Source organism: Herpailurus yagouaroundi, unplaced genomic scaffold (assembly GCF_014898765.1).
Source record: "Herpailurus yagouaroundi ecotype Mexico unplaced genomic scaffold, PumYag 216, whole genome shotgun sequence".
Lineage (NCBI taxonomy): Eukaryota > Metazoa > Chordata > Mammalia > Carnivora > Felidae > Herpailurus > Herpailurus yagouaroundi.
This window is the reverse complement of record NW_024412447.1, coordinates 2845193-2871050: the sequence shown is the minus strand read 5'-3', so window position 1 is coordinate 2871050 and position 25858 is coordinate 2845193. Positions and strand designations below refer to the sequence as shown.

The 25858-nt window shown below is 44.1% G+C and overlaps 1 protein-coding gene across 1 annotated transcript in view; it reads right to left on the bottom strand.

Annotated features, from left to right (window-relative positions):
• Positions 1 to 25353, bottom strand: part of SDK1 (sidekick cell adhesion molecule 1) — a 530100-nt gene extending 504747 nt beyond the window's left edge. The window contains exons 1-3 of the mRNA XM_040455762.1: positions 25200 to 25353; positions 13965 to 14071; positions 11591 to 11738 (exon numbers count right to left, since the gene is read on the bottom strand). Coding sequence (XP_040311696.1) covers positions 11591 to 11738; positions 13965 to 14071; positions 25200 to 25243 — 299 coding nt within the window. The 5' untranslated portion in view covers positions 25244 to 25353. The remainder of the gene's footprint in view (positions 1 to 11590; positions 11739 to 13964; positions 14072 to 25199) is intronic.
• Between the last annotated feature and the right edge of the window lie 505 nt (positions 25354 to 25858).

Sequence of the window (25858 nt, the reverse complement as noted above, 5' to 3'; positions counted from 1 at the left end):
AGCTTTGCAACTGTGGACTCCCAGGATGACTTCAGAGAGGCCGCTGGAAGCCGTGTCTCATCGGACAGTCCAGCGGACTTATCTGTTGGCCCACCCTCTCTCCCCCCCACATACCATTCTCGGGGTCCCTAAGGGCCGAAGTTCACGCCACAAAAATTTACCTCTGGCCACCATTCTGGATAGCACCACCCGGTCTCTCCCTTCCAGCGGGAGGAGACACCAGCTGTCTGGGGCTGGAAGAAATAGCCAAGGTGAAGATGAGAGGACCTGGGGAGCCCAATGCAGCACCTCCCCTCCGTTCTCCACTCATTTCCACTACTTCACAGACTCCCACAGCCCTCTCTGACTCTGCCATGCATGACCACCCGTCACTTCTTCCCTCAGAAAGCTGAGGGCCATCAAATCTCAAATCTCTGCAAACTACCCTGGACATCCTTATTTTTACTCCCATCTGACAGCCAAGACTTCACCATGTCTGAATCCGATTAGCCATCTTCTGTACAACTACACCAGAATTACTAAACGTTACTGAAGAGATCCATTCCCGCAAACCACAACTACACACGTGCGCTCAGAGGGTCCCATGAGCCTAGCGAGTTTCTCAGTTTGCTTGGACTCTCCGGATGGTTATCTTAAGCATCTTCACATCTCTTCCTGTGCCACACTTCACTCTAAACTTAAACCTCTTCCCAATATGCAGAGAAGATAAAAATCCACAAGCCCTCAGTTTCCCACATCAGCCAAGGCACATGCATCCACACCCACATAAGGTGTCTGTCGTGTTACAACGGAAGCTGCCCTTCACTCTACCGAAGGCCCCCCTTCCGGAAGGGCCCCCGCACACAGGGCACAAACCTGTGGACCCACCCTGCCGAGGCCTTCCTTCTCATGCCCCCTCTGTGGGTGCCCAGGCTGCCTGGCCTCTCACCTTCTCCAGACCTTGTTCCTCCAGCCACACTCACACTCCCTTCACTCTTCACATTCTCCTTCTCTAGTGGAGAATTTCCACTAGCATACGGATTTTCTCTAGTACCTCCCCCCACCCCCCCAACCATCTTTTAAGAGAGAAAGAATGCATGAGGGACAGAAAGAGCGAATCTTTTTTTTAAATGTTTACGTATTTTTGAGAGAGTGAGAGAGAGAGATACAGACAGGGAGGCACAGAATCTGAAGCAGGCTCCAGGCTCTGAGCTGTTGGCACAGAGCCCGACATGGGGCTTGAACTCACCAACTGCGAGACCATGACCCGAGTCGAAGTCGGAAGCTCAACCTACTGAGCCACCCAGGGGCTCCTGAGTAAGAGAGAATCTTAAGCAAGCTCCATGCTGAGCACAGAGCCCGACACAGGGCTCGATCCCAAGACCCCAGAATCATGACCTAAGCCCAAATCAAGAGTAAGATGCTCAACTGCCCGAGCTACCCAGGAGCACTTGGTATTTCCCACCTTAACGGAAAAACAACCTGCTTGATGTCAGGTACCCATTATGGATACTCACCATTTCTCTACAGCCATTCTTTTTTTTTTTTTTTTCCATGTTTGCTTATTTTTGAGAGAGACAGAGTGTGAGCTGGAGGCAGGGCAGAGAGAAGGAGACACAAAATCTGAAGCAGCTCCAGGTTCTGAGCTGTCAGCACAGAGCCCGACACGGGGCTCGAACTCACAAACCACGAGATCACGACCTGAGCCGAAGGCCAATGCTTAACCAAGTGAGCCACCCAGGGGGCCCCCTTCAGCAGCCATTCTTAAAAAAAAAATCCCAAAGAATCATCTCAACCTGCCCTGCTTCATTATCTTTTATTTAAATATATTTAAACTACAATTACTAAACATTTCCTAACTAGAAAAAAATCAAACAAAGACCAACATTCCTAATATTCCATTTCCTTCTAGATTCAGCATCCTTTCTCCTCAAGCCCACTGATGGCAGTTCTCTTAGCACACGTTTCAGAAACGTCAACTCCCAGTCTTGTCTGAAAATATCCTCAGGTCTCCCTTGGTTTGGGAGAGCAGATTAGCCGGATGTGGGATTCCATGATTAGAGTTACATCCCTTGGAAGGGTGAAGCTATTATTCCGCTATCTTCCCTACTATTGCTGTCAGCTGAGATCTAATTGTTGTTCCTTTGAGGCAGCCTGAATTACACGTATGGTTGCTGTTAAGGTTTTTTCTCTGACTTTGAAGTTCCACAGTGACACTCGAACACGTCTAGATTTGGATATATTTTCATTTATCCTAGTTGGAGCTTCATCTGCCTTTTGACTCTGAGGATCCATCGTTTTAGGAAATACTATGACAATTATCTCTGAACATTATCCGCACCCCGTTCTCTCCATTCTTTCCTTCTGGACCCTTCTTAGAGCTAAAGTGATTATTCTATCCTCTTCATCTCTGAGCCTGTCTTCTATATTTTCTGTCTTTTTTATCTCTGTGCTTTATTCTGAGTTTCTTCCTCATACCTATACAGGATAGTATTTTTCACTTCAGCTGCTTATTTTCTGCTCTTTCATCCATTCAAATGACTTTTTATTTCATTTATTTTTTAAAGTTTATTTATTTTGAGGGGGGAAGGAGAGATGGAGGGAGGGGGAAAGGGGAGGGGGAGAGGGGGAGAGGGGGAGAGGGAGAGAGAGAGAGAGAGAGAGAGAGAGGGAGGACGGGTGGGGGAGGGGCAGAGAGAAGGAGAGAGAATCCCAAGCAGACTCCACGTTCAGTGTGCAGCCCAACATGGGGCTCGATCCCATGAACCTTGAGACCATGACCTGAGGTGAAACCAAGAGTCAGACACTTAACCGAATGAACCACCTGGGTGCCCTTCAGTGGACTTTTTAAATAAATGATTATATTTTTCCCTTCGAGAAATGCAGTTTTTTCCTATTTGGTTCTTTTTAAAATCCACACATTAAAAGATATTCAACATCATTATCCACTAGGGAATGCAAACTAAAAACACAGCAAGTTATAATTGCACACCTATCAGGGTGGCTAAAATAAAAAACAGTGACACCAGTGAATGCTAGTGAGGAGGCTGAGACTAGATCACTCACACGCTGCTGGGAGGAATCTAAAAGAGTACAACCGCTCCAGAAAACAGTTTGGCATCGTCTTACCAACACTACACATCCAGCTACCACATAGCCAAGCCACTGCTTTCCTGGGCATTTATCCCAGAAAAGCAAAGACTGTGTTTACATGAAAACCTGTACACGTATGTTTACAGCAGCTTTACTCACAATGGAGGAAAAATGGATACCACGCAGCTGACCTTCGGCAGGTGAGCGGTGGTGCGGGCGGTGGCACACCCGCACCAGGACCACCACACGAGAAGGGGCCGAACACCCACACAGGCGATGAGCTGACTGAATCGGAGGATCACAGTGAGTGAAGAAAGCCAACCCAAAGACAGGCTGCAGGATTCCATTGGCACGACATTCTCTAAGTGACAGAACTAGAGAAATGGAGACCAGATCAGTGATTTCCAAGGTCTGGGGTGGGTGTGAGGGCTGGAGCGAAGCGGTGTGGCTATGAACAGGACACAGAAGGGATGCTTTGGTGATGGGAATGTGCTGTGTTTTGACTGTATCAATGTCAATAACCTGGTTGTGAAACTGTCTGACAGGACGGCAAGAGAGCACCATTTGGGGAGACTGGCTAAAGGCACCCTGTGTTCTTTCTTGCAACTCCGTGTGAATACACAATCAACTCAACATACTAAGCTGATTTAAAAGTGGGGGAAAGGACAAATACTGTATGATTGCAGTTACAGAGGGACCTAGAAGAGTCAAAATCAGAGACAGAAAGTAGAGGGACGGGTGCCAGGGGTGGGCACAGCGGGGAGTTACTGCTTAACAGGGACAGAGTTGCAGCATGGGAAGAAGAAATGGTTCTGGACGAGGATGGTGGGGACAGCTGCACAGCACTGGGAACGTACTTAACGTCACCAACCTGTACTCAGAAACACAGTTAAGATGGTAAATTATACGTTACGTGTATTTTACCGCAATTTCAAGACATTTTCCAAAAAAGCACCAACTCCTGCAAAGACTTCCTACTGCGTGTGGAATAAATCCAGGTTCTTTCCCAGACCCTGGTGACTCCAGGTCCCATGTCCCATCCAGTCTCTTCCCTTTGCACTCTCCCTGCCCCCTTTCCTCCTCCCTGACCACATGACAGTCCCTTCAGCTTGGCAAACACAAGCTCTTTCCTGGTTAGACAAGTAATCGCTCCCAAGAATATTCCTGGCTCCTCACTCTCCCGATAGAGGCTGAGAAACCAGTGAGCACAGGGGGGACAGCGTGGGCTCTGACACGACCGGCCGCTGGCCTCTGTCCACCTCAGCCCCCATCAGTAAGCGGGGATAGTAACAGGACGGTTCATTCAGCTGCTGCGAGGATCTCCTGAATTATTACGTGATTACATGGAAAACACTTAAAATAGCGCCCAGCACTCAAAAATGTTAATAATTGTTGTTACTATCACCTTGAGAATGAATGCTGAAAGAAGCAAGACACAAAAGATTGCATATTCTATGGTCGCATTTTACAAGAAACTCTAGAATAGAAAACCGATCCTGTGGCAATAAAAATTAGATCCGCGGGCAGGGCTGGGGGGCACAGGAGTACTCAGTGTCCCAGGAACGTGACCGGGAAGTGCCTGGCATCTGTCACATATTTGTTAAATTCATCAACCTGTGTGCTGGCAACCTGTGCCTCGCGCTCTACGTCACTCTCTCCCGCACTGTGTCACGGTGAAAGTGTCCTGTTTATTAACCTGTTTCTACGTGAGGCCACAGCTCACCGATGGCAGGCCCTTCAGTGCCTCACCCCCGTTTCGACCCCTGGCAGCTAGTACACTGCCAGCGTGAAATTAGCACTCGATAAGCATGTGCTGGAGGTGTGAAAGGAGACGGCGGGAGAGGCAGAGCCGGCCCTGCCCTTCCTTCCGCGAGCATCGCTTGAACGTGAGCGCCAGAAAGGACCTCAGTGGTCATCGAGCACACCTTCCTCATTCTGACCTGAGAAAATGGAAGCAAACCAGAGTAAGTTATCTGCCCAAGGTCAGAATTAATGGTGGAAGCAGGTCTGGAGCCCACATCTTCTGGTCTTTTTCACTAACACCAAATATGGCTCAATTCACACGTATAGACATACTCTATAAACATTCACAGAATGCTCATAAAATATAACATTTTTAAAGGCATATTATTCTGAAAGCCCCGTTAACTATAAAAATATTTTTACAACCAGATCTACTTCATTCAAGCATTAAGTTGGGACTTGCACCGCAAGCGCTAATTTAAACAAATCTTTCTTGACGCGATTGAAATGAAATGGTAATAAGTTAATGGACATTCAAGTGTGTGAGCACGGACAATTATGAGGCAGGCTGTTTCCCCATCGCCCGGGATGCCGTTTACTGCCCGTACTTCAAAATGCAGATCACTGCTGCCAAGGCGTCCCGTCCCGCGAAACTGACCGGAGGTTGAAATACTGAACCTGTGAGCTTCGCATTCCCTGCAAAACACTTGCGAGCACGCCGTGTTTCCGCATTCCCGTCAGGTAGGCTACAACACGCAATCCGAGCACGAGGGCCCGCAATTAGGCAAAAGAATGGCACCACACAGAACAAGTTTCTGCGTCCTAATCTGATAACTGCCGACGTAAATCACCTCCTGGAGGTAAGAGAAATACTGCGTGACATCGGCACTCACATTTCGCGTTGTGAGAAATAAAAGGAAACAAAGGACATATATCAAAACCCAAATAACACAGGACAATTTTATTATCAAATTAGACTGTATTTATAAGACAAGGCTATACTCATCTTTGACATGCAGAGATACCGAACTGTGTGGATTCAGTAAATCAGAAAAATAAACATGCATTTTTTTTTTTTTGCAGCTTCTCAGATAAATAAAACCTGTAATTGCCTCTTCAAAATTCTGAGTATAACTTACTCTCAATTCTTTCAAAGTATTTTTGCCTTTCGAAGATATGTGTATACCCCTTCATCAATAACATTTTGCTCAAGGTTTGCTATGCCCCACCCCCCCCCCGCTTTCGGTGAGGAAGTTTGCAGATATCACATGACTTTCCTTCACACTTCCTCATTTACCCAGACATTCCAGCAGTGTGTATCTGCGGGGTCAGACCCAGTTCTCAGTACAAGGAGGGCTTAGCCAGCCAGCACCCAGGGGAGGCTGACACTGTTGGAGGAGACGGTCGACACATGCCACACGGGGTCGTGACTCTCACCAGCTCACGGCTGAAGGTGAGACGCGAGAACGCTGCTGGCTGCCGGCCCGTGCCATGTCAGGGGGCACTGGCACCGAACCCGGGTGCACCAGTCATGAGACTTCGCCTTTTCTTCTTTGTCCCACCCCCCACTTGCGAGTGCCCTCTTGCTTCTGCAGCTCCACTGCCCCTCTGCTGTGTTACCTGACACGGTCACAAGCTCCAGCATAGGACCTCACATCCTCGGGAAGCCATTCAGGTGCCGACTCACTCCCTGCTCCTGGGCAACATCCCGGTGCCACCCCGTCCCCTCCTTCTCCTGGCTTGGCTCTGATACTCCAATGCACGGTCTTTTAGCTCAGCCAGAGTCATCCTCTGTGACCTGTGGCCACAAGCATTTCAGAGATACGAGGGAACCCTCTGGGTTTCGCTCACTGGCTTGTGTGTGTCACACAGAGCTGCAGAGAGCTTTAAATGTCACGAACGCAGAGCCTCTGCTTCTTTGCTGACCTTGAGTCTGATACATCCAACCATCTCATGACTGCATCCTCCTAACCATCTACTGTGTGCCTCAAACGCGTACAAAACAAATTTCAGATGCCACCACCAACCTCCCCCCAACATACACAAAACTTGTTTTGCCCCCAATCATCTCTCCAGTTCAGGAAACGGTAACTCCATCCCATCGGCTGCTCGGGCCACAAGTCTTAGGTTTTCCATGGCGTCCCTCCTCCTCCCAGACCTCACATCCAATCCAGCATAGATCCTATCGATTCTACGTTCAGAAGAGACTAGCATCTGACACTTACCACACCACTCCATCTGAGCCACCTCAACCATTGCAGCAAACCCCTAACAGGCCTCCTGGTCTCTGATTCTGCTGCCCCAGAGCTGCCCTATTCTGAACATAATTCTTAACAGAAGGGTCACAAGGAAGAGTGCATGGCTGCTCCACTCAGATCCTCAGAGCAAACGCCAAGGTCCTCACTCTGGCTAAGACAACTGTTTCTAGGACTCAGGCTCAGCCACTTCCAAAAGCTCACCTCCAGCCCTCTCCCTCGGCTCACCCGGGCCATGCCTCCAACGCACCGGCCATTCTGCTCCTCTCCCTGATTTACTCCCGGGCCTCCTCCCTGACTCCTTCCGGTCTCTGCTCAAAGGTCTCCGGTTATTATCAGAGAGGGCTTCTCTGAACACACATCTACAACAGCAACCCACCGGACCCCCCTCTCCCCACTGCACGCCCGGCTTTATTTTCTCCTCTCTGTTATCACCAGCTGGCCTATCACGTCTCCTTCCACTTGGAGACGGGCTCCCTGAGGACAGGGCCTTTCTTTGGTTTCCTGCGGCACAGCCGGTGCCTGGAACGGTGCCTGGCAGGTAGTGTGTCCTCAGGACGTATTCGGTGAATGAATCAGGAGAAAAGGCCCAAACTGCCATCAGAACTGTGTGAGTTTTTCATTTGGCCTCATTCTCCTGTGAATGGGAAGCAGCTCACATCCACCTCCGGGACACTCACTTCAGCTCCTTTTCCGGGATGGTGATGAAGTTTTGCCGCTCCTTTTGCTACACAACGGAAGCCTCCTCACTCAACAAGTATGCGGTGCAGGAGCAGAGAGGCTGCTGGTGACAGGGTGCTGGGCTCGGCACACGGCAGCGGCCCTCCGTCTCCCGCTGCCCCTCACCCGGTGCTACACAGGCCTCATTTCCACTCCATCCCCCGCTAGGCCTCGGAATGTCGTAAAGCCCGTGCCTTAATTGGAAAACCATGTTTGCCTTCTCTTTTGTCAAAAATTTCTGAAGTTAGCGACTTACAGCCCCAACACAAGGGAATACATATAAATAACACCCTCACAGGCACGCTCAGGGCTACGTGGGCACGAGAGTTTGTGTGGGCCTGTGGCTCACGCCGACCTATAGTGTTTCACACTGAAGGCTGACGTTCTAAAAGGGAGAAATAGGAACAAAAGTAGCATATGCAAAAAATACTTCAAAGACACGAAGAGGGTTTGGCAAGACAAAGTGAAAAGAAGGATCAGCCTAGACAGGCCTGGCGCAGAACCCAGAGGGCCACCGGTCAGCTGTGTGCCCCTTGGGAGGACCCTCGGCATCCCGTCTGCAGTCCGCGAGCTCCAAGCACAGCTGACGGCAATGGTGAGGATCAGGGAAGACGTGTTTCGAGGAGGTATCCAATAATTAATGGCCGCTGTTAAAATTGTTACTAAGCCATCCAACAAACTTTTCAAGTCAGGAATTATCGTTAGAATTGTTGTTTCCCTTGAAAGCGAAAAAAATTAAACTGTAAGCCGAAAGCTCACATTTTGAAGATCCCGCGGTAATGTTAACAATAAGGGGGTGGGGTTGGTGAGACCAGGCTCCTCCTCCCTGTGGCCAAGGACCACCTTCCCCTCCCCCTCCCCAAACCCATGTGGTGGAAGGGACCACAGATAATCAGGTTACAGCAGGTACAGAAGCTTGACCTGTTTCAATATGAGTGAAACGCTTTGAGCCAAACATTTGTTTTTATTTTATTTTTTTTTAATTTTTTTTTCCAACGTTTTTATTTATTTTTGGGACAGAGAGAGACAGAGCATGAATGGGGGAGGGGCAGAGAGAGAGGGAGACACAGAATCGGAAACAGGCTCCAGGCTCTGAGCCATCAGCCCAGAGCCCGACGCGGGGCTCGAACTCACGGAGCGCGAGATCGTGACCTGGCTGAAGTCGGACGCTTAACCGACTGCGCCACCCAGGCGCCCCAAACATTTGTTTTTAAATGACACCTTTGGTGGCGCAGAACAGATCTAACGCCATCTGACTTTTGTCTGCCAACCATCCAGACAGGGGCCCTGCAGAAATGCCCTTCCAACTGCCATGCAAAGCAGAACTTTCTATCTCTGAATGATGTATAAACTCGCAGAGAAAACCACACACATGCTGATTTATGATGTCCTGCACAGCAGGTACTTAATAAATACGGGGGTGATGATGAGGTGGAAAATATGAAACTTGAAGGGCCTTACAAATGTGTAAATATCCCTAATCAGCCTCATCTCATCTCATCTCCTAAAAAAGGGATCACCGGCATATTATTCTACTGACATTGGAGATTCATCAATAGCTTCGCAGGCCATTTGTTTGATGTGACACCAAGTTAAAACCTACTTAGCATCTTTACATCATTAGCTCACCAGGAATTCAAGAGTCTTTGGCAAGAATCTGCAAGTAAAACAAGAAAAGCTTATCAAGTTAAGACTTGTTATTTCACTCTACCTCCTTTCATACTTCTCGAATAAATGCCGACACCTAGACCACAAGTCAAAAACGAATTGCCAGACGGCGACCACCGTGGGCCGTGCCCCCATGGACATGAAGGGAAGCTCCAGTGTTGGAGAAGCTTAATTTGATCCCCTCATCCTCCCTCACACCTCCCCTTTCCCAGCATTCTTCCCAAACTGGCCCAGCCGTGCTGGCCTCAATGCTAGAACTCTCCAGAATATTTTGCCAGAGTCCATCTCAGCTGCCTTGTGTTCAACCTAACAGGTTTCTAAAAGAATGAAAAATTGATCCCTGTTCTTCGTTTCACCGACCCGAAGAGGCATTTACTATCAATGGAAGCAATAGAAAGTTGGACACACAAACAACTCTTCCCAAAATAAGGAAAAAGGAAAGCAGGTTCCCATTTTCTAAGGTAATTAGAATTTTTACGAACATTTTTTTCATTTAAAAAAAATTTGTTTAATGTTCATTTATTTTTGAGAGAGAGACAGACAGAGACAGAGCTTGAGTGGGTAAGGGGGAGAGAGAAAGGGAGAACAGAATCCGAAGCAGGCTCCCAACTGTCAGCACAGAGACGGATGAGGGGCTTGAACTCAGGAACTGTGACATCAAGACCTGAGCTAAGATCAAGAGTCTGATGCTTAACTGACTGACCACCCAGATGCCCCATTAACATTTTTAAATGTTGTGTTTATACATTTCAACAGTCTTCCTGTTTCCAATAACAAGAGTAAGAAACATTTGTTAAATGGGATTCAGAATGGCCTAAGGTCAAGCAGGTTCAGATGCCCGGCTGGGAGAGCATGACAGCTGGACTAGAGAAGGGATCCCGTGGATGGGCAGACAGGAGAGAAAGCAAGTCTACACCCCACGGTGACTTTCAGAGTTACATTTAAAACCTACTCAGCAAACTGTGTTTTATATGTATGTGTATATATCTATCTATCTATCTATCTACACACACACACACACACACACACACACACACACACACACATATCCTTTTTGGAAAGAACAGAATAAAACAAAAGCATTTTCTTCTCATGAATCTTTGTATGAGTGCAACCATCTGATGGTGTTAAGTACTTAACTTTTAGCCCAAGCTTATAGCATTTCAGGATTCTTTCAGAAATGCTCATCCCTTGGGGCGCCTGGGTGGCGCAGTCGGTTAAGCGTCCGACTTCAGCCAGGTCACGATCTCGTGGTCCGTGAGTTCGAGCCCCGCGTCAGGCTCTGGGCTGATGGCTCAGAGCCTGGAGCCTGTTTCCGATTCTGTGTCTCCCTCTCTCTCTGCCCCTCCCCCATTCATGCTCTGTCTCTCTCTGTCCCAAAAATAAATAAACGTTGAAAAAAAAAAAAAAAAGAAATGCTCATCCCTGCAGTGTTTATATTTGGTATATTTAAATTGTATTGCAAAATGCACACTTATGAAATATATATGAAATGTTCTCTTTTAATCACTTAAAGCTCTAAATGAAGAAAATCTGTTTGGCATTAGATAAATACCTTGAATGCGGGATAGGCAGGAACACCTTGAAATAATGCTTAACTAATCACAAAGCAGTATTCTGCAATAGATGCCGAACCACTAATTAGACGAAGGGAAATAAAACTGTCACGGCAGGATAAAAGGATAAAGAGAAATAAGCAGTAATTACTGTTTTATCGTCAGAGAAAGTGGTATCGAACATGGTTCAGTAAAAAGAGGGAAAAAACCCCCACAGCTCTCTAAGTAAATACCAGCACTCATTAAATTAGCACTTGGAGCTAAACAACTCAGGGATGACAATATCTTACAAAGCGCATCCAGAAAGGGAAAAACGGACCACAACGACCAAGTAAGGATGCTTTACTCAGGGCGGGCGGCACTCTGCAGGCTAACTTTACGGGATGACGATTTCCTCAAACTGCCGAAACATTTCCCCGCCAGGTCCTCAAAGAGCCACTCACCACGGCCTGGGGAAGGACTACGAGGCCACATCATTCTTCTCAGGGCTTAATCGATACAGTGAACTTCATTAAATGATACATAAATGGTGCCAACAAGCGCCAAGAGTTGTATTTTAAAGTTGGAGCAACTTACATTCTGCTGCTGGGGACGATCTTGTGCCCTTCTCTAAACCACGTCACCTGCGGTCTGGGGCAGCTGCTGATGGGAAGGAAGTCGAGAACTGCTGCGTGTCCTTGAGAAACCGTTTTCCTCTGGTCCGTATCCATGAAATTTCCCATATCTGCAGAGAAAAATCAGACCCTTTGAGTTCTAGAAAACTACTTTGTGTGTGTGTGTGTGTGTGTGTGTGTGTGTTGGGGGGGCGGTGGAGGGTCCAAGATGGAAATAACTATGTATTACAGCAAAGTCACCACCGGTGCTTTAATTAAACTATAAGACAAGAAGACACTGAGCAGCAGTGCTGACGAGGGCAGATCTGGTGGGGAAGTGAAGCGGGAGGCAAAGCCACGTGCCTCCAAGGTGCCCACGAAATGCATTCATCAGCAGAACTTCGTGGTCTCTGTCGCTGCAACAACGCGATGAAATGTTTGCAACTGATTTGAATTCTGGAATAAACTATGGAGAAGCATCCTACCGCCACAGAGACCTTAGAGTCGCCCTTAGCTATCCGCCGTCTCCCCAGTTTCTCAAGCTAGTTCTGCCCAGGCAGCCACCACTGCCCGGTTCACTTTCTCCTTCTTTCCGTTGCTGGGGTGACTGTCTCCCTAACAGATCTTTTGGAAGAGAGATTTTTTTTTTCAACCACGAACTTGTTTTTACAGGGTTCTCCAAACCCCACACTGTTGACTTAATTAGGGACAGGTAGGCTCCGTTGCAGCCTCTTGTGCTGCTTAACATTTTTAAGAAGTGGGGTCACAGGAAAAAATGAAGTCATTAGAATGTGGGCAGAGGACACCAATTTTTAAATTAGTAACATTTGAAACTTTTGAAAAATGTCTATGTTAGGATTAGAGACAGACACATGTGTATACACACAGATTTGACTTATATGCTTTTTGTCTCAATGTATTTAATTTGGCATAGTCCATAGCAAATCTATATTATCAATGGAATTTTTATTCAGAGGAAATTATTTCCTATGTAATAAACAGCATTTAATATTCTAGGAGATGAAACAGATGAGGTGAACAGTCACAGTTATTTTTAAAGTGAAGCTCGTTAACAAAAAGGAGGAGAAAAGAAAGAAAAAAATCTAAGAGCCAAAGATAAATTTCTAGAAACAAGGATATAAATAATTAACCAAGAAAAAGTCCAAAATTTAATTTTATTCAATAGAATTTAATACATTACCATAAATTCCAAGCTGTTAACTTATTCAAATATGTTTGGGGTATTGAACTGAAATTCATATTTATTAATTATGTTTTCAATTATTCAATTGAATACAAGTTCCAAATTATCCTGCAGTAAGATTTAGCTGAGTGACTTCACCACAATTCAGAAAAGTTAAGCCTTCCTAGTAATTAAAAACATAACTAAACGTGTAGAGACAGAATAGACGAGTAACTAGAAATTGTTTTCTTTGATACAGTGACACTGAAAACTATAGGCCTTACCTGTGGTCAAAATAACGAAGAGAAAATACTGTCTTTTTTGGTTGGCACAGCCCAGTTTAGGATCTCTCGAGTTCTCTCAAATCTGTTATAACGTATTAATACGTAATTTAAAGTAGCATAACACTTTCTGCTTTCTTTTAAATGAAGAGACATTTCGGTAGTAAATTCAAAATGTAATAAAGCTGACAGGCCGTTTTAGAAGGACCCTACTTTGCCAGGTTTTGGACTAGAAAAGTATTAAGTGCTTTGTGCAGACCAGCTTGTCTCTCCAATTCCTGCTAATGATGTGCAAACTCCCTGCATTCTGGTATCTCCCCTTCAGTTACTTTCAGAAGCCGCATTCTCTAAAATGAGTCTTGCCCACAGAGAATGCATCAGGTCCCCAACAGTAATACCTAGACAGTAATACCGTCTAGGACATTACTATCCGTGTACTTTTTATCGTGGAGCTAAAGGATTTCTAAACAAATTGCTGGAAAGAACTAATTATGAACTGAAGAAATTTTATCTAATTGGGTTTAATTTTTTATTTGAAAAACATTTGAATCTGAACATAACAATGATAATAAAAGCCACGAGCAGCTAATTCATAAAAGAGAAGGCATCCTGTTCATTTTTTATGTCTTTTTGTCCTCCACAGTGCCTGACAGAGCCCCTGACGGGTGAATTTTACACAAGTGCTATTTGCCTCATTAGCCCCATCACCATCACTGGGCCAGCTACACTGGCTACCTGTCTCCCAACAAATTTTAGCAATGACCCTATCCCAAAGAGAATCTAAGACACAGTCTCAATTCCCACAACAGCTAACGGTGATTTTGATCGGCATTCCCCACAGACACTCTGTTTCTGTGATTCATCACTTGGGGACTTTTCCAATGCACACATACATGCGACTTGAACTTCTGATCTTCTCTGCAAGAGAGCTCCCATCCTGTTTCGCACCACACAGCGGTAAAACCCAGCGTCAAGCCTCTGTAAGGACGGGATGATGTACCTGCCAAACACCAAAAAGAAGTATTAATGGTCCTGTGTCTGTTGCAAGTGTTCAACAAGCATTTGTGGTGAGCCGTCTATGCAATCCTTCCGTGGCCAACACGCTTACCCCAAATGCAAATTACTTGTGACATTACATAATCGATGTCTGTCTCCCCAGCTAGGTGGTCAGGGGCACAAGCAACCAGCCTCTAGACCTGCCTGGTTCATGGCTGTGCCCTGGCACCCAGCACGATGCCATGCATGGAGTACTTATCACGCACAACTAGCTGAACACATGACAAATGTGAAACAGCTGAAGGTCATTACATGTAAACGAGACCTTTCAACAAAAAGTGTTATAATTCTGTCAGAATTTCTAAAAGTTATTTCTAGAACTAGAAACCATCTTTATATAATGTGTTGTGTCACTCTATATAAAAATTCAAGCAACACTTTCAGGATGAGACACGGGTGTCATCGAGGCAGAGAGCAGGGACACTCAGTGTTGGAGACCACCCCCCCAACATAATTCACACACTTCCCTTGCCCACTTCCCCACACACGGTCTGACATTAACTTTAAAAACATTTTGGATAACTGAAAGGTGGTTTCACTTGTATTTTCCATTGTCGTGGCTGTAAGCAATCGTCATCCTTCAAATCAAAGACTTTCTAAAAACTTCAGTAACATTTCATAGTAGAAAAAAATGTACTTAGAAGATACAGTTTCCATAAAAACCCTGCTTTAGGTTTATGGTTAGTTTTATAACTTAGGATGGTTTGAAATCCATAAGCAAGTAAGATTTATAACGAAGGACCACTTGAAGTGAGTTTTACAGCTCTGGAGCCCCAACCTTTCACAATACCTGAGAGAGTACACTAACTGGTTTCTAGGCCATGTTCACAAACAAACCAAGAATGAGGCTGAGTCCTGGCTACTTCGTACACATGGGAAGGTGTGTACTACAAAAAAGAACACAGAGAGCTAAAACCCAGTCTTAAAGGTAGCCTATCTTCCGAAAAAGAGAAAACTGAGTGATGCTATCCTTCATTACAGAGAGGTTCCGTACATAATTATCATCAATTTAAAACTACTTCTCCTAACAAAGGATAACCAGAAACTTTTAAAACTCAGATAAAAAGCACCACGTATGGTAGGCTTTCTTGGCTCAGTTCCTAAGCATAGCTTGAAATCACTTATATTCAACTGATTGCTCAACTTTTTATTCAAGTATGTCCAATTAGTCAACCTGAAAAAGGAACTTAAAGGCCTAATTTTTAAGTGAATAAAACACTTGGACAATATAGGTAATTCAGCACTAAGCAAATATTAATCAAAGTATGTTTTCCCTCTGATAACCATCTTGACAGTCCCATGACAAGATTAATAAAATCTTTTATGAAAAAATATCGCTGAGTTTTAATCTTCAAAATTTTATTCTATTCTGAGGAATGGCTCATCTCAAACACAAAATTAATTAGTGTGGATAATCAGAGTAAGATCAAACTGAACACAAAGAGTCAACGCCATTTATTTAAATGACAAGTCAAGACTGGAAGGATGAGCAGCTTTGATGGTTACATAACTGTGATTATAATAAGGAGGGGTTTTGAGATTAAGTTGACACAAAGCCAACATGGGTGTTTTGAAATGAAATAACACGAGTCACAGGAGCACGTGTTTGAAAAAACCACACGCACAGTGTCACCTCTGCAACATGTCTGCGATCATATAATTGTTATCCATTCCATTTTCTCTCTCTTGCGGGGTCCTAAATAGATTTTAAATTCTTATGAATTTCTACAGTAATCGTATGTACTAATGCATGAAAATAGCAGTGTTTTCAAACCACAGGGAGGAGCAGATACAAAATTGAGTATTAGGCATATGCTGTTCCGTACCAACTCTTTAGTCTCATGTCTCGCCAGGGAAAAAATATACAAAAAGTTGCAAAGTACTCCACCTATTACAGGAATTCCTACACAAATTATGTTCACCTAACAGATGGGAATATTCACTGCAAGCCCATTGTTTATAAACACACATTTTTAAGCAGAGAAAGTTTCCTGGCTCTTTAGAAGAAAGTATGATAAAATCTTAGCACCATATGCCACCAAAATATAGAAAATGCCTGCTCCTATTTCAAATAAACACAGCAGGGAATGTTTGTATTCACTGGATAAAGGCAGAGTCTCTACTAGACTAACAGAACATTTTCCAGGGCCAGTTCGTTATCAGGAAGAGCAAATTAAAGAAAATCAAGCACAAAATCACAATAAAACCAAGGGTTTAAACGTCCATTTCTGCTCCAGTAGGAGAATACCTCAGTTCTGAGCTGCCTCTCAGGATGGGCCACATGACCCACCTCAGGGTTTCTCTAACAAGCAACCTGAGCTCCATTTCGGCCCGTAAACAATGGCCTGACTAGCCCTGCCTGGAGTGAATGTGTGACCTGGTTTGGGCTGCCTAGGATCTAGAGCACTGTCCTGTGTTTGGAGAATTTTCCACTGTGGGTCTCAGTGGAGGCAGACCCCTGGACACACGTACTCTGGGTCTTTAGACCTGAGGCTGAGAAGTGGGGCTAATGGAGAAGCGGTCGGACGGCATCGGTGCCGGGGCTCAGCAGATCCCTGGACCAGGGGCACAGCGCGGTGTCCAGTGCCAGTCGGGGCAGAGGCTCAAACAACGGCATCCCGGGCCCAGTGGGAGCAGCGGCAGGAGCCCTGGGGGGAACGGCTCCCAGGCCGATTTGGATCTGAAGGCTCCTTCAGTCTGCCGGTGGTTCGGGGACCAACCTGGCGCCCAGGCAACAACTTCCTTTTCCATTTCCATCAGAGAGAGTTTGCCCCTGTGGCTCGTCCTAGAACCCCCCAAGGCCTACCCTCCAGAGCACAGCCAAAATAACCGCGGCTGGAAAATCTTTTCACGTTACCAGGCACTCACCGTGGTAACAGAAAAACCTAAATAATGCCTCTCGGAATCCTCTCTTTTAGAACTCATGGCTTCCTGGCAAACCACTAAGAACCATTAGGTGATAAACAATCCCCCCAAAACTGGGACAAATAAACCTGTTCTGAGTTTTCCTGAATGTGCAGCGCTAAAAGCTTAGAAAGTGTCTGACAAAATGCTGCCTGGTTGTAGACTGGCTACTTACTGTTGAGCGGTTCTTCCAACAACAGCGAGCTACTCTAAGGACACAGGTCTCACAGTCCCACCGTGGTTCAGAATAGCGAAGGCACATCTGCACTTCTCCCTCTGAAGTCAGGTGACATAATTCAATTCACAAAACAGAACTCTCATGCCCATTAAAACCAGATCTAAGGCACAGGGCGCTGGCACAGCTCAGTCAGTTAAGCATCGGACTTTGGTTCAGGTCATGATCTCACAGTTTGAGAGTTCGAGCCCCACACCAGGCTCTGTGCCGTCAACTCAGAGACTGGAGCCTGCTTCAGATTCTGTGTCTCCCTCTCTCTCTGCCCCGCCCCTGCTTGCACTCTTTCTCTCTCTCAAAAATAAACAAACGTTAAAAAAAAAAACAACTAGATATGAGGCTCTTTTCTTTGAATGGGGGTCTACATTCATTTCAGGCCACTTCAGATAAGACTATCCCCCACAATTTAATTTTTTTATGCTGTTATAAAAATATCTATTTTGCATGAAAATAAACAACCAAGTTCTATAAGAAACTTTCCTATCTTGGCCCAAAGGCCAATCTTATTCAAAGTGGGAAAAAAAAGGTTATGAAAAAAAAAACTGTAAGCCACTTATACCTTTCTTGGGATTACTTTCATTCTTCTTTTGTGAGAGGAGATGATAAATAATTAGACTTTCACTTCTATTTTTTATAAATTTCCTATGTGACATTAAAAAATAATAATCACAAGTGGAATGAGTCTATAGCTGGCTTCTTTCACAAGCAAAATACTGAAATGAAAACCCCAGACTGAAATACATTAAGGAGATCTTAGGACCCAGAGCTGTAAACAGCATGGGCCTATAAGGGATTCTACTTCTCGGAGCCAAACTGTGTAAGACTAGTTCATTTGAGCCAAAATTTAACTGTGATTATTGTGAGCTGGGCAGTTCAAAGAGGACAAGACCAGTGGAGAATTAAGCAGCAGAAAAGAGTGACTATAAACCAAGTCGGGAAAACTGAAACCAGACAGCTGGGGGCACCATGCCCTTGCGCAAAGACACGGGTGGGTGTCGCGCTCAGTCCAGTGAGATGATGGAGAAACCAGTGGGTCATTACATGTGACCTAACGGAAGAGTTCTGTTAAACAGACCTTTCCTCTTGGTGACGGGGGGACACAGCAGATCAAAAGCAAAACAAAACAAAAAACATGTAGAGGAGTCTTTCCCATGGTGTAGTAATGAAGCCTAATTAGCTGCTTTGTCTCAGGGTCTGAAGATTTCTGAACACTGATCTTACATCCTGGAACACTGCTAAGCCCACTTACTAGTTTTAGCAGCTTGTTTATAGATAATGTCACATTTTCTACATAGACGATGTAGAAATAAAAGACCTTCAATAAAAGACATTTTTATGTCTTACAATCTAGATGCTATTTCTTTTGTATTTTTCTTCTTTATTGCATTGGCCAGTAACACCACTACAGGGACCAGAGGAGCTTCCCGCACTGGGGGGTTTGTAGGTTTCATCAACTGGAGAACATCTGCCATCTGATTTCTTCAACAATTTTTCCACTCCTGCCTCCTTTGGGATTCCAAACACACTCAGATTAGACTCTCTGAAGTTGTCCTGTAAGTCACTAATGCTCTTTTCATTGTGTTTGAGTCCTTTTTTTTTTTTTTTTTTTTTTTTGTATCTGCCTTTCATTGTGGATAATCCCACTGCTGTATCTTTAAGTTTACTAACATTTTCTTCTGGAACATCTACTCTGCTACTCTCCCATCCAGTGTGTTTTTCATCTCAGATATCACAGGTTTCATCCTCAGGAGTTTGATTTCGGCCTTTTAACATCTTGTATGTATTTAGCTTTGATCACAGGGAATACAGTTATGATGTTTCAGTGCCTTTCTCTGCTAATTCTAACATGTGTGCCAGCTTTGGCTTGATAGATTAATAGACTGATTTTTGTCCTCCTTAAGGGTCATGCTTTCCTTCCTCTTTACATGCCTAATAATCTTTGATTCCATTCTAGACATTGTGGATTTTACCCTGTTTGGTACTAGATATTTTTGTATTCCTGTAAACATCCTTGGGCTTTGCTCTCTGATGCTTCAAAGATACTTGAAAGTCGTTTGATCCTTCCTGGTCTTGTTTATAAAATCTTAGGCAGGATCAGAACTGCATTTGGTCAAGGGCTAATAATTCCCACTACAGACCCAAGATACTTATGGATCCTCTATCCCATAACCCCATAAATTATAAGAGTTTGGGGTACGGCTGGTGAGAACAGGTCCTCTGCCCAGCCCTGTGGCAAGCATGGGAAGTACGGCCATCACTTCTGGGCAGCCCTTTCCTTGGCCTTGGGGAGTCTCCTCACCAAATGTGCTGATAAATATTCTGCCAAACGCTCAACACAGAACCGCTGTAGACCTCTAGATTCCCTTTCTCGGGCACTCGGCCTTGATCCCTCTGGATTCTCCAATCTCTTCAACTCAAGAGTCCTCCGGGTATTAGCAACCCCCCCCCCGCCCCCACAGCCACAGCCTGGAAATTCTGGCACAGAAGAAAAGCTGGGCCAGTCAGAGGGCTCGCCTGGTTTCTGTCTGTCTTGGATACAACTGTTTCGTATACTTTATCTAGTTTTACGTTGTGCAGATTTCCGATCTAGGATTCTCTTTTATATCTCCCAGTGAGGCTTTCCACTTTTCTTCGTGTAGGTTCTTATAAAGGTTAGTCCCAGGTATTTAATAATTTTTGTTGATACTGTGAAATTTTTCTTCTTTTTATAAGACATAAGAAAAAGTTACTTTGTCCTTAACCACCCCTATTTTCTTACTGGAATAAAAAAAAAAAAAGAATCATCCATCAAGTTTCTATTGTTTATACTGTCACAGAAACTGAACCACAGAGACGGGTCACGTAAGGAGATATAAGATTTTTAGCACTTCACAGTATCCAATTATTCTTCCTGGTATAAAATGAATAGTACGCCTAGTACTAAGAAATTATTGGCTTAGACATCTATCTACCTGTATCCGAATGTAATTTTTTATCTCCAAGTAGAAAGTAATTGAGAATAAATACTTTCTGGGGGAAAAAAAAGAGACCCATCTGCCTTTGACAGCTATGCAAACCTGGTTTAATGACCTAACTATTACAATTGTGGTTACAGGATCACCTATGCCTGAATGTGGATATAAGCATCCATGGGAATAACATTCGCGACTCACTGAAATTTTGGGGGCAGCTTGTAACACAAGCAGCAAAGAAAATGCTATTTCCAGTCAAAGCTGGAAAAGGTGAGTTTATATTATTTTCCTTTTATAGGATTAGCATTTTCATAGTGACATCAAAGGGGGGGGAGAGGGACTCAATTTCAGAGAAAAAACCACTACCATTTTCATAAAGTAGCCATGTTTTTCAATTTGAGACTTAGAATGTCTAATGAAGGTTAACATATGACAGCTGAAGGTGCTTATTGGAAGGAAGTAGATGAAAGAGTAATTTGAAAAAAGAGCATGAGCTTTTTGGGCAGCGTTTATTTCTTGAAAAAAGGGAGGACAAAATACTATGGATCCTTGACAACCCATCTGGGTGTCTGAAGCCCTCAGTGAACAGAATATAATTTATCACATTGTTCCCAAACTGTTGGTGCTTTAGAACCACCCATTTCTTCCTACTAAGTTTCCAGGGAAATGGGAAGGAAGCATCTACCCCATTGTAATGGTCCACGTATAATGAGCTGCCCCTGCAATCCTGCCTCAGTGACCCACAATGCTTTGCCTTCCTGAGGATTATCCAGGGAATGTCAAATTAACAGGTAAAATTTCTAGTGCAAAGAGCAACGCCAAAAAACCTCCATCTCCTTGCACATTTTCGAGTGGACACCAGAACTGTTTTATCCTAAGTCTCAGCAGCTGCACATATAATAGTGGCATGGTGTGTGGTTTAGCATTTTAGAATAAAACTATTACACCGCTGTTTTACATGGATCCAATGGAATATAAATAATATAATGATTTTGAAACACACATCATCCCTTCTTTAATAATGAACTCTTTAACAGATAGGAACCTTCATACTGCTCCATTTTACTCTTTGAACTTAATTAGTAGGTCTATTTATCCCATAGAATTTTATTCTTATGTAATATATTGTTATGCTTCAAAGATACTTCTTGATTATCCATCATACTTCTCTGAAATAAAAATACACATACAAATGGCAATTTAAAAAGGATGTCCTTTGATCAAAACATTCTAAGTGCTTAAAAAAATTCTTCTGTATTACAGGGTCATGGCAACTATTATTATTAGTTTATCAAAAAAAAATAAATGTATCACAAACTTTGAAATATAATTATTAAGCATTAAAAACTTAGAAAATGTGTCTCTTAATGGGAGGATAGTGGCTGGTTTTTTTTTCAATTACTTTTTATTTCACTGAATGTCAAGTTATTTACTATTAGAATAAATAAAATTGGATAGAAATTAACAACAAAGAGAAGGTACTGACCACATATTTGCATACAGTTCATTTAAATCTAAAGAGTACACGGAAGAAGGAAATAAACTAGAGAAGAGATTGAAGCATAGCAACAATCAAAACACAGGAAAGTAATGAAAAAGGATATGGATTTAGAATCTCAAATCATCTCTTTTGCAGAAGTTAATGAAAGTGTCTTCTGAATAAATGTTTGAGAAAATACAAAGCCCTAACTTTCCTATCATGCATGTTCTTCGTACATCAAGATACAACATGGATCTGATGGAAGTAAACAGAACTTTCTTCCTCCTCCTCCTTGAAATGTGCCACTGAGCCCTCAGCCTCATTACAGAGGAGGGTGAAATGCAGACAGAGTGTGCTTCATTAAAGAGTATTTCACAGCTTGTTTCTTCTTTCCAACAGCTCTGGAATACTCTGCTTCTGCTACGTGTAAGTGGACACACCCCGGGGCGCCGCTGTGAGCATGCTGCCCGGAGAAGACAAGGTGCCCTCAGCCGTGGAGATCTAACTTGCACGCGCTCTTTCCTTTGTTCTCACTACACGTCCCTTGAGGCACAATATATTCTCTGAGGACAGTTGGAGAATGGAAATGGTGGGGTTGTCTCAAAAAAAATGGTACAGCTCTTGCTGCCTACCTATGTACAACATGTCCCAATTTTTTTTTTTAAAAATTCAAGAATGGTCAAAATATCCCATTTCTAGAGCCCTACTTTTCCTTAAAAGGAATATGTATAGACTAGAGGCCAAGTAGCTCTTCAGGGGTTGTCTAAAAGAGCCCCTCATTTTGTTCAAGCCAAATATTTGGACGTAGGCACTCGTCCTGCACCTGAGAGGCAGTTCCACAGGAGGACTCAGATGGGGAAAGTGAGCCTTCCTTCGGCGAACTGGGGCAAACAGCACAAAAGGGCAGAATCCCGGGTGTCTGCAAAAAGGCATGTTCTCAGTCAGCTCAACCTCAGAAAACACACATATGGAAACTGAACATCTAGAAAGCAATTCCTTTGCCACTATCCACGACCACATACCTCAATCTGAACACCATCATTATATATCATCCACATTACTATTTTTTATATGGAAGAACAATCTGGATTCTTCTGAGACTTCATCCCTTTCTCCCAGGGGCATACAAAACATTATGTCATTTCATTTTTATGACAACCCTCTGAATTGAGTTTTATTATACCCATTTTACAGATGAGAAAAGCAAGATCAAACTGGTTAGGTAACCTGTCCAAAGTCACACAAATAGTAAATTGAATAGAAATATCCGAATTCAAGGCACCTGCTGTTAAAGCCCATCACTCACACATGCTTCTCATTTCTAAGCTTACTTTTTGTCTTTTTCTTTCTTATGCCCCTCCTAACAAACCAAGTACCCTAATGTCTCATTATGATGATATACAGTATCGCCTAGGATTTATTAGCAGATTGCTTGTGGGCCAGAACATACACTGTTTTACCTACATTAGCACCTTTTAACGCTCACAACACGACAAATGAGGTACGATCAGCCCCATTTTGCAGACGTTAAAAGTGGAACTGATAAGTGGCTTGCAGGAGATCACACTGCTAATGCTAATTGGTAGTGAGCTGGGATTCAAACCTGAGTCTGTTGATGTCAACATGCTCGTAAGTATTATGATAAATTGCTCCTACAACAGCAGATACCCTGACAGTACAGGCCTGATCATGAAAGAGGAGGTCACAAACTCTTATGTCTACAAAGGGCAGGGGAAGAAGAGAACTGAGCAAACCAAGTGTGGCGTCATACAGATGATGTGGGGACCAGAGCACTGAGCCCTTCCTGAAGGGGAGCACTGGCCAGCACCTGCTTCTGTGGCGGGGGGGGGAGGGGGGTGCGCGGAGGCCAGAGCTGAGTGGCCAGGCCTTCTGCCTGGTCAAGAGGGATCAGAGAGTGGATTTTTATATGAAATCTTACAATTTTATTTTATTTTATTTTATTTTCAATATATGAAATTTATTGTCAAATTGGTTTCCATACAACACCCAGTGCTCATCCCAAAAGGTAAATAGCAGGTAAGTTTTTATTTTTTTAAGCTTATTTATTTTGAGAGGGGGAAGAAAGAAAGAGAAAAGGGGGAGACAGAGAATCCCATGCAGTCTCTGTGCTGTCAAAGCAGAGCCTGAGGAGGGCTCAATCTACTATGAGATCATGACCTGGGCCAAAATCAGGCATCGAACTCTTAATGGACTTAGACATCCAGGTGCCCCTCTTTTATTTTTTTATTTTTTTAAGTTTATTTAAGTAGTCTCTACAGCCAGCATGGGGCTTGAACTCACAACCCCTCGATCAAGAGTCACATGCTATTCTGACGGAGCCAGCCAGGTGCCCCAAACCTCTAACTTTTCAAGAGTAGGTGATGGGTTATGCCCCACGTTGAGAACTCATTACTCTATTTAAAACACCTCTGAACAGCCAATTCTCTTAGTTAAATAAGAGCATGACATTGCTGATTGCGCTGATCTGGGGACCTTTTGGACTTTTTAGGAAGTCACCAGTTCCCCATCCTCAGAACTGTTGCATCTGGTATAACCAGCCCACACAGAAACGGAAGCTAAAGCTGAGATTCGAACCCGAAAGACCTTGGCACCACAAGGAGACACGGAGGCTCAAGAGCTGGTGCCACTGGTGCTGGGTGAAGCCACACCTCCCATGTGGCTGCATCTCGTCCTCGTCCCCGCTCACCACTTGTTCTCTGCCCGGTGTTGGGCTCACTGCAGCCACACCCAGGACTCGAGTGAACATCCTTGCTGGATGAGATGCTGTGCTCACGCCCCTCCCCCACACTTCCATCCTCCCTGTCCTGACTCTGAAAGTTAGCCGGGTCAATTTTCTGTTGACGACTCAGAGCTCCAGAAGCTCCTGATTTAAAGATCTCTGTCTAGGGGCGCCTGGGTGGCGCAGTCGGTTAGGTTGAGCGTCCGACTTCAGCCAGGTCACGATCTCACGGTCTGGGAGTTTGAGCCCCTCGTCGGGCTCTGGGCTGATGGCTCAGAGCCTGGAGCCTGTTTCCGATTCTGTGTCTCCCTCTCTATCTGCCCCTCCCCTGTTCATGCTCTGTCTCTCTCTGTCCCAAAAATAAATAAACGTTGAAAAAATAAAAAAATAAAAAAAATAAAGATCTCTGTCTAAATATTCATGCTCCTTGAATACGAACGACACTGGCGGGTGGGGCCGTTGCCACAAGAGTGCAAATTCATCACGCGAAACCTGTTACTTGCATCCCTCTGTAACTACAACTTTTTTCAGTCTGGTAATTTCGCTAACAGACTTCCTTTTACAAATATAATGATACACCTCCTAGTTATAAATACAATGTCGATCAGAATATTAAATCACATTCTAATTAAATCTATCCCTTTAATCCTAATGCATTAGAAATTCAATCAAATATTTTCACCTCTTGTGCTATTATGGCCCAAAAGGCAAATACTCTAAACACATCAGCCTGAAACGGAATCTTATTTTCAAGCAATCAATTACTTATATTCGCTGCTGTAGGTGGTGAGCTCACTGTCATTGTGCATCCACTTGAACTCCAAAGGCCAGCTCCCTTCAGCGAGGCAAGTGAGAACAAGGCGGTTGCCTTCCAGGTGAATCTGCGGCAGGCCTGGCTCTGTCTTAAAATACGGCACGACATCATCTGAAATGTTCAAAAAAAAAAAAAAAAAGAGAGAGAAAGAAAAAAAATTGAATGAAATACACATGAAAATGGCATACATCCAATTAATCAATCACTTATTTAAAGAGACCTAATTTTAGCAAGTATAAATGATGGCTATTTGGCCCAATTAAGTAGCCAATCATCCTTGACCTCCTGGAAGCATGTAATACCCTAGATAATATTTCAAAAGGCTGAAAAGCTCAATGATCAGCACCATTTGAAAACGTGACAAATTCATCCAACCTATTTCCATTTATGATTAATACCTCTTTAACCAAGGGGCATAGTGGGTGATCTCTAGTCATGCAAGTCTGGGTTTCAACCAGGCATTTTATTTTCAAAGTGACCAAGGGACACCCACTTGGTATCAAAGTGGGCTCTAAAAGAAATGTTTCCATAGAGACTTCAACTGGCTAAAAAAACAAAAGACAAGCAAGATTAACACGCACACATAAATGACAGGAATCACAATCCATCT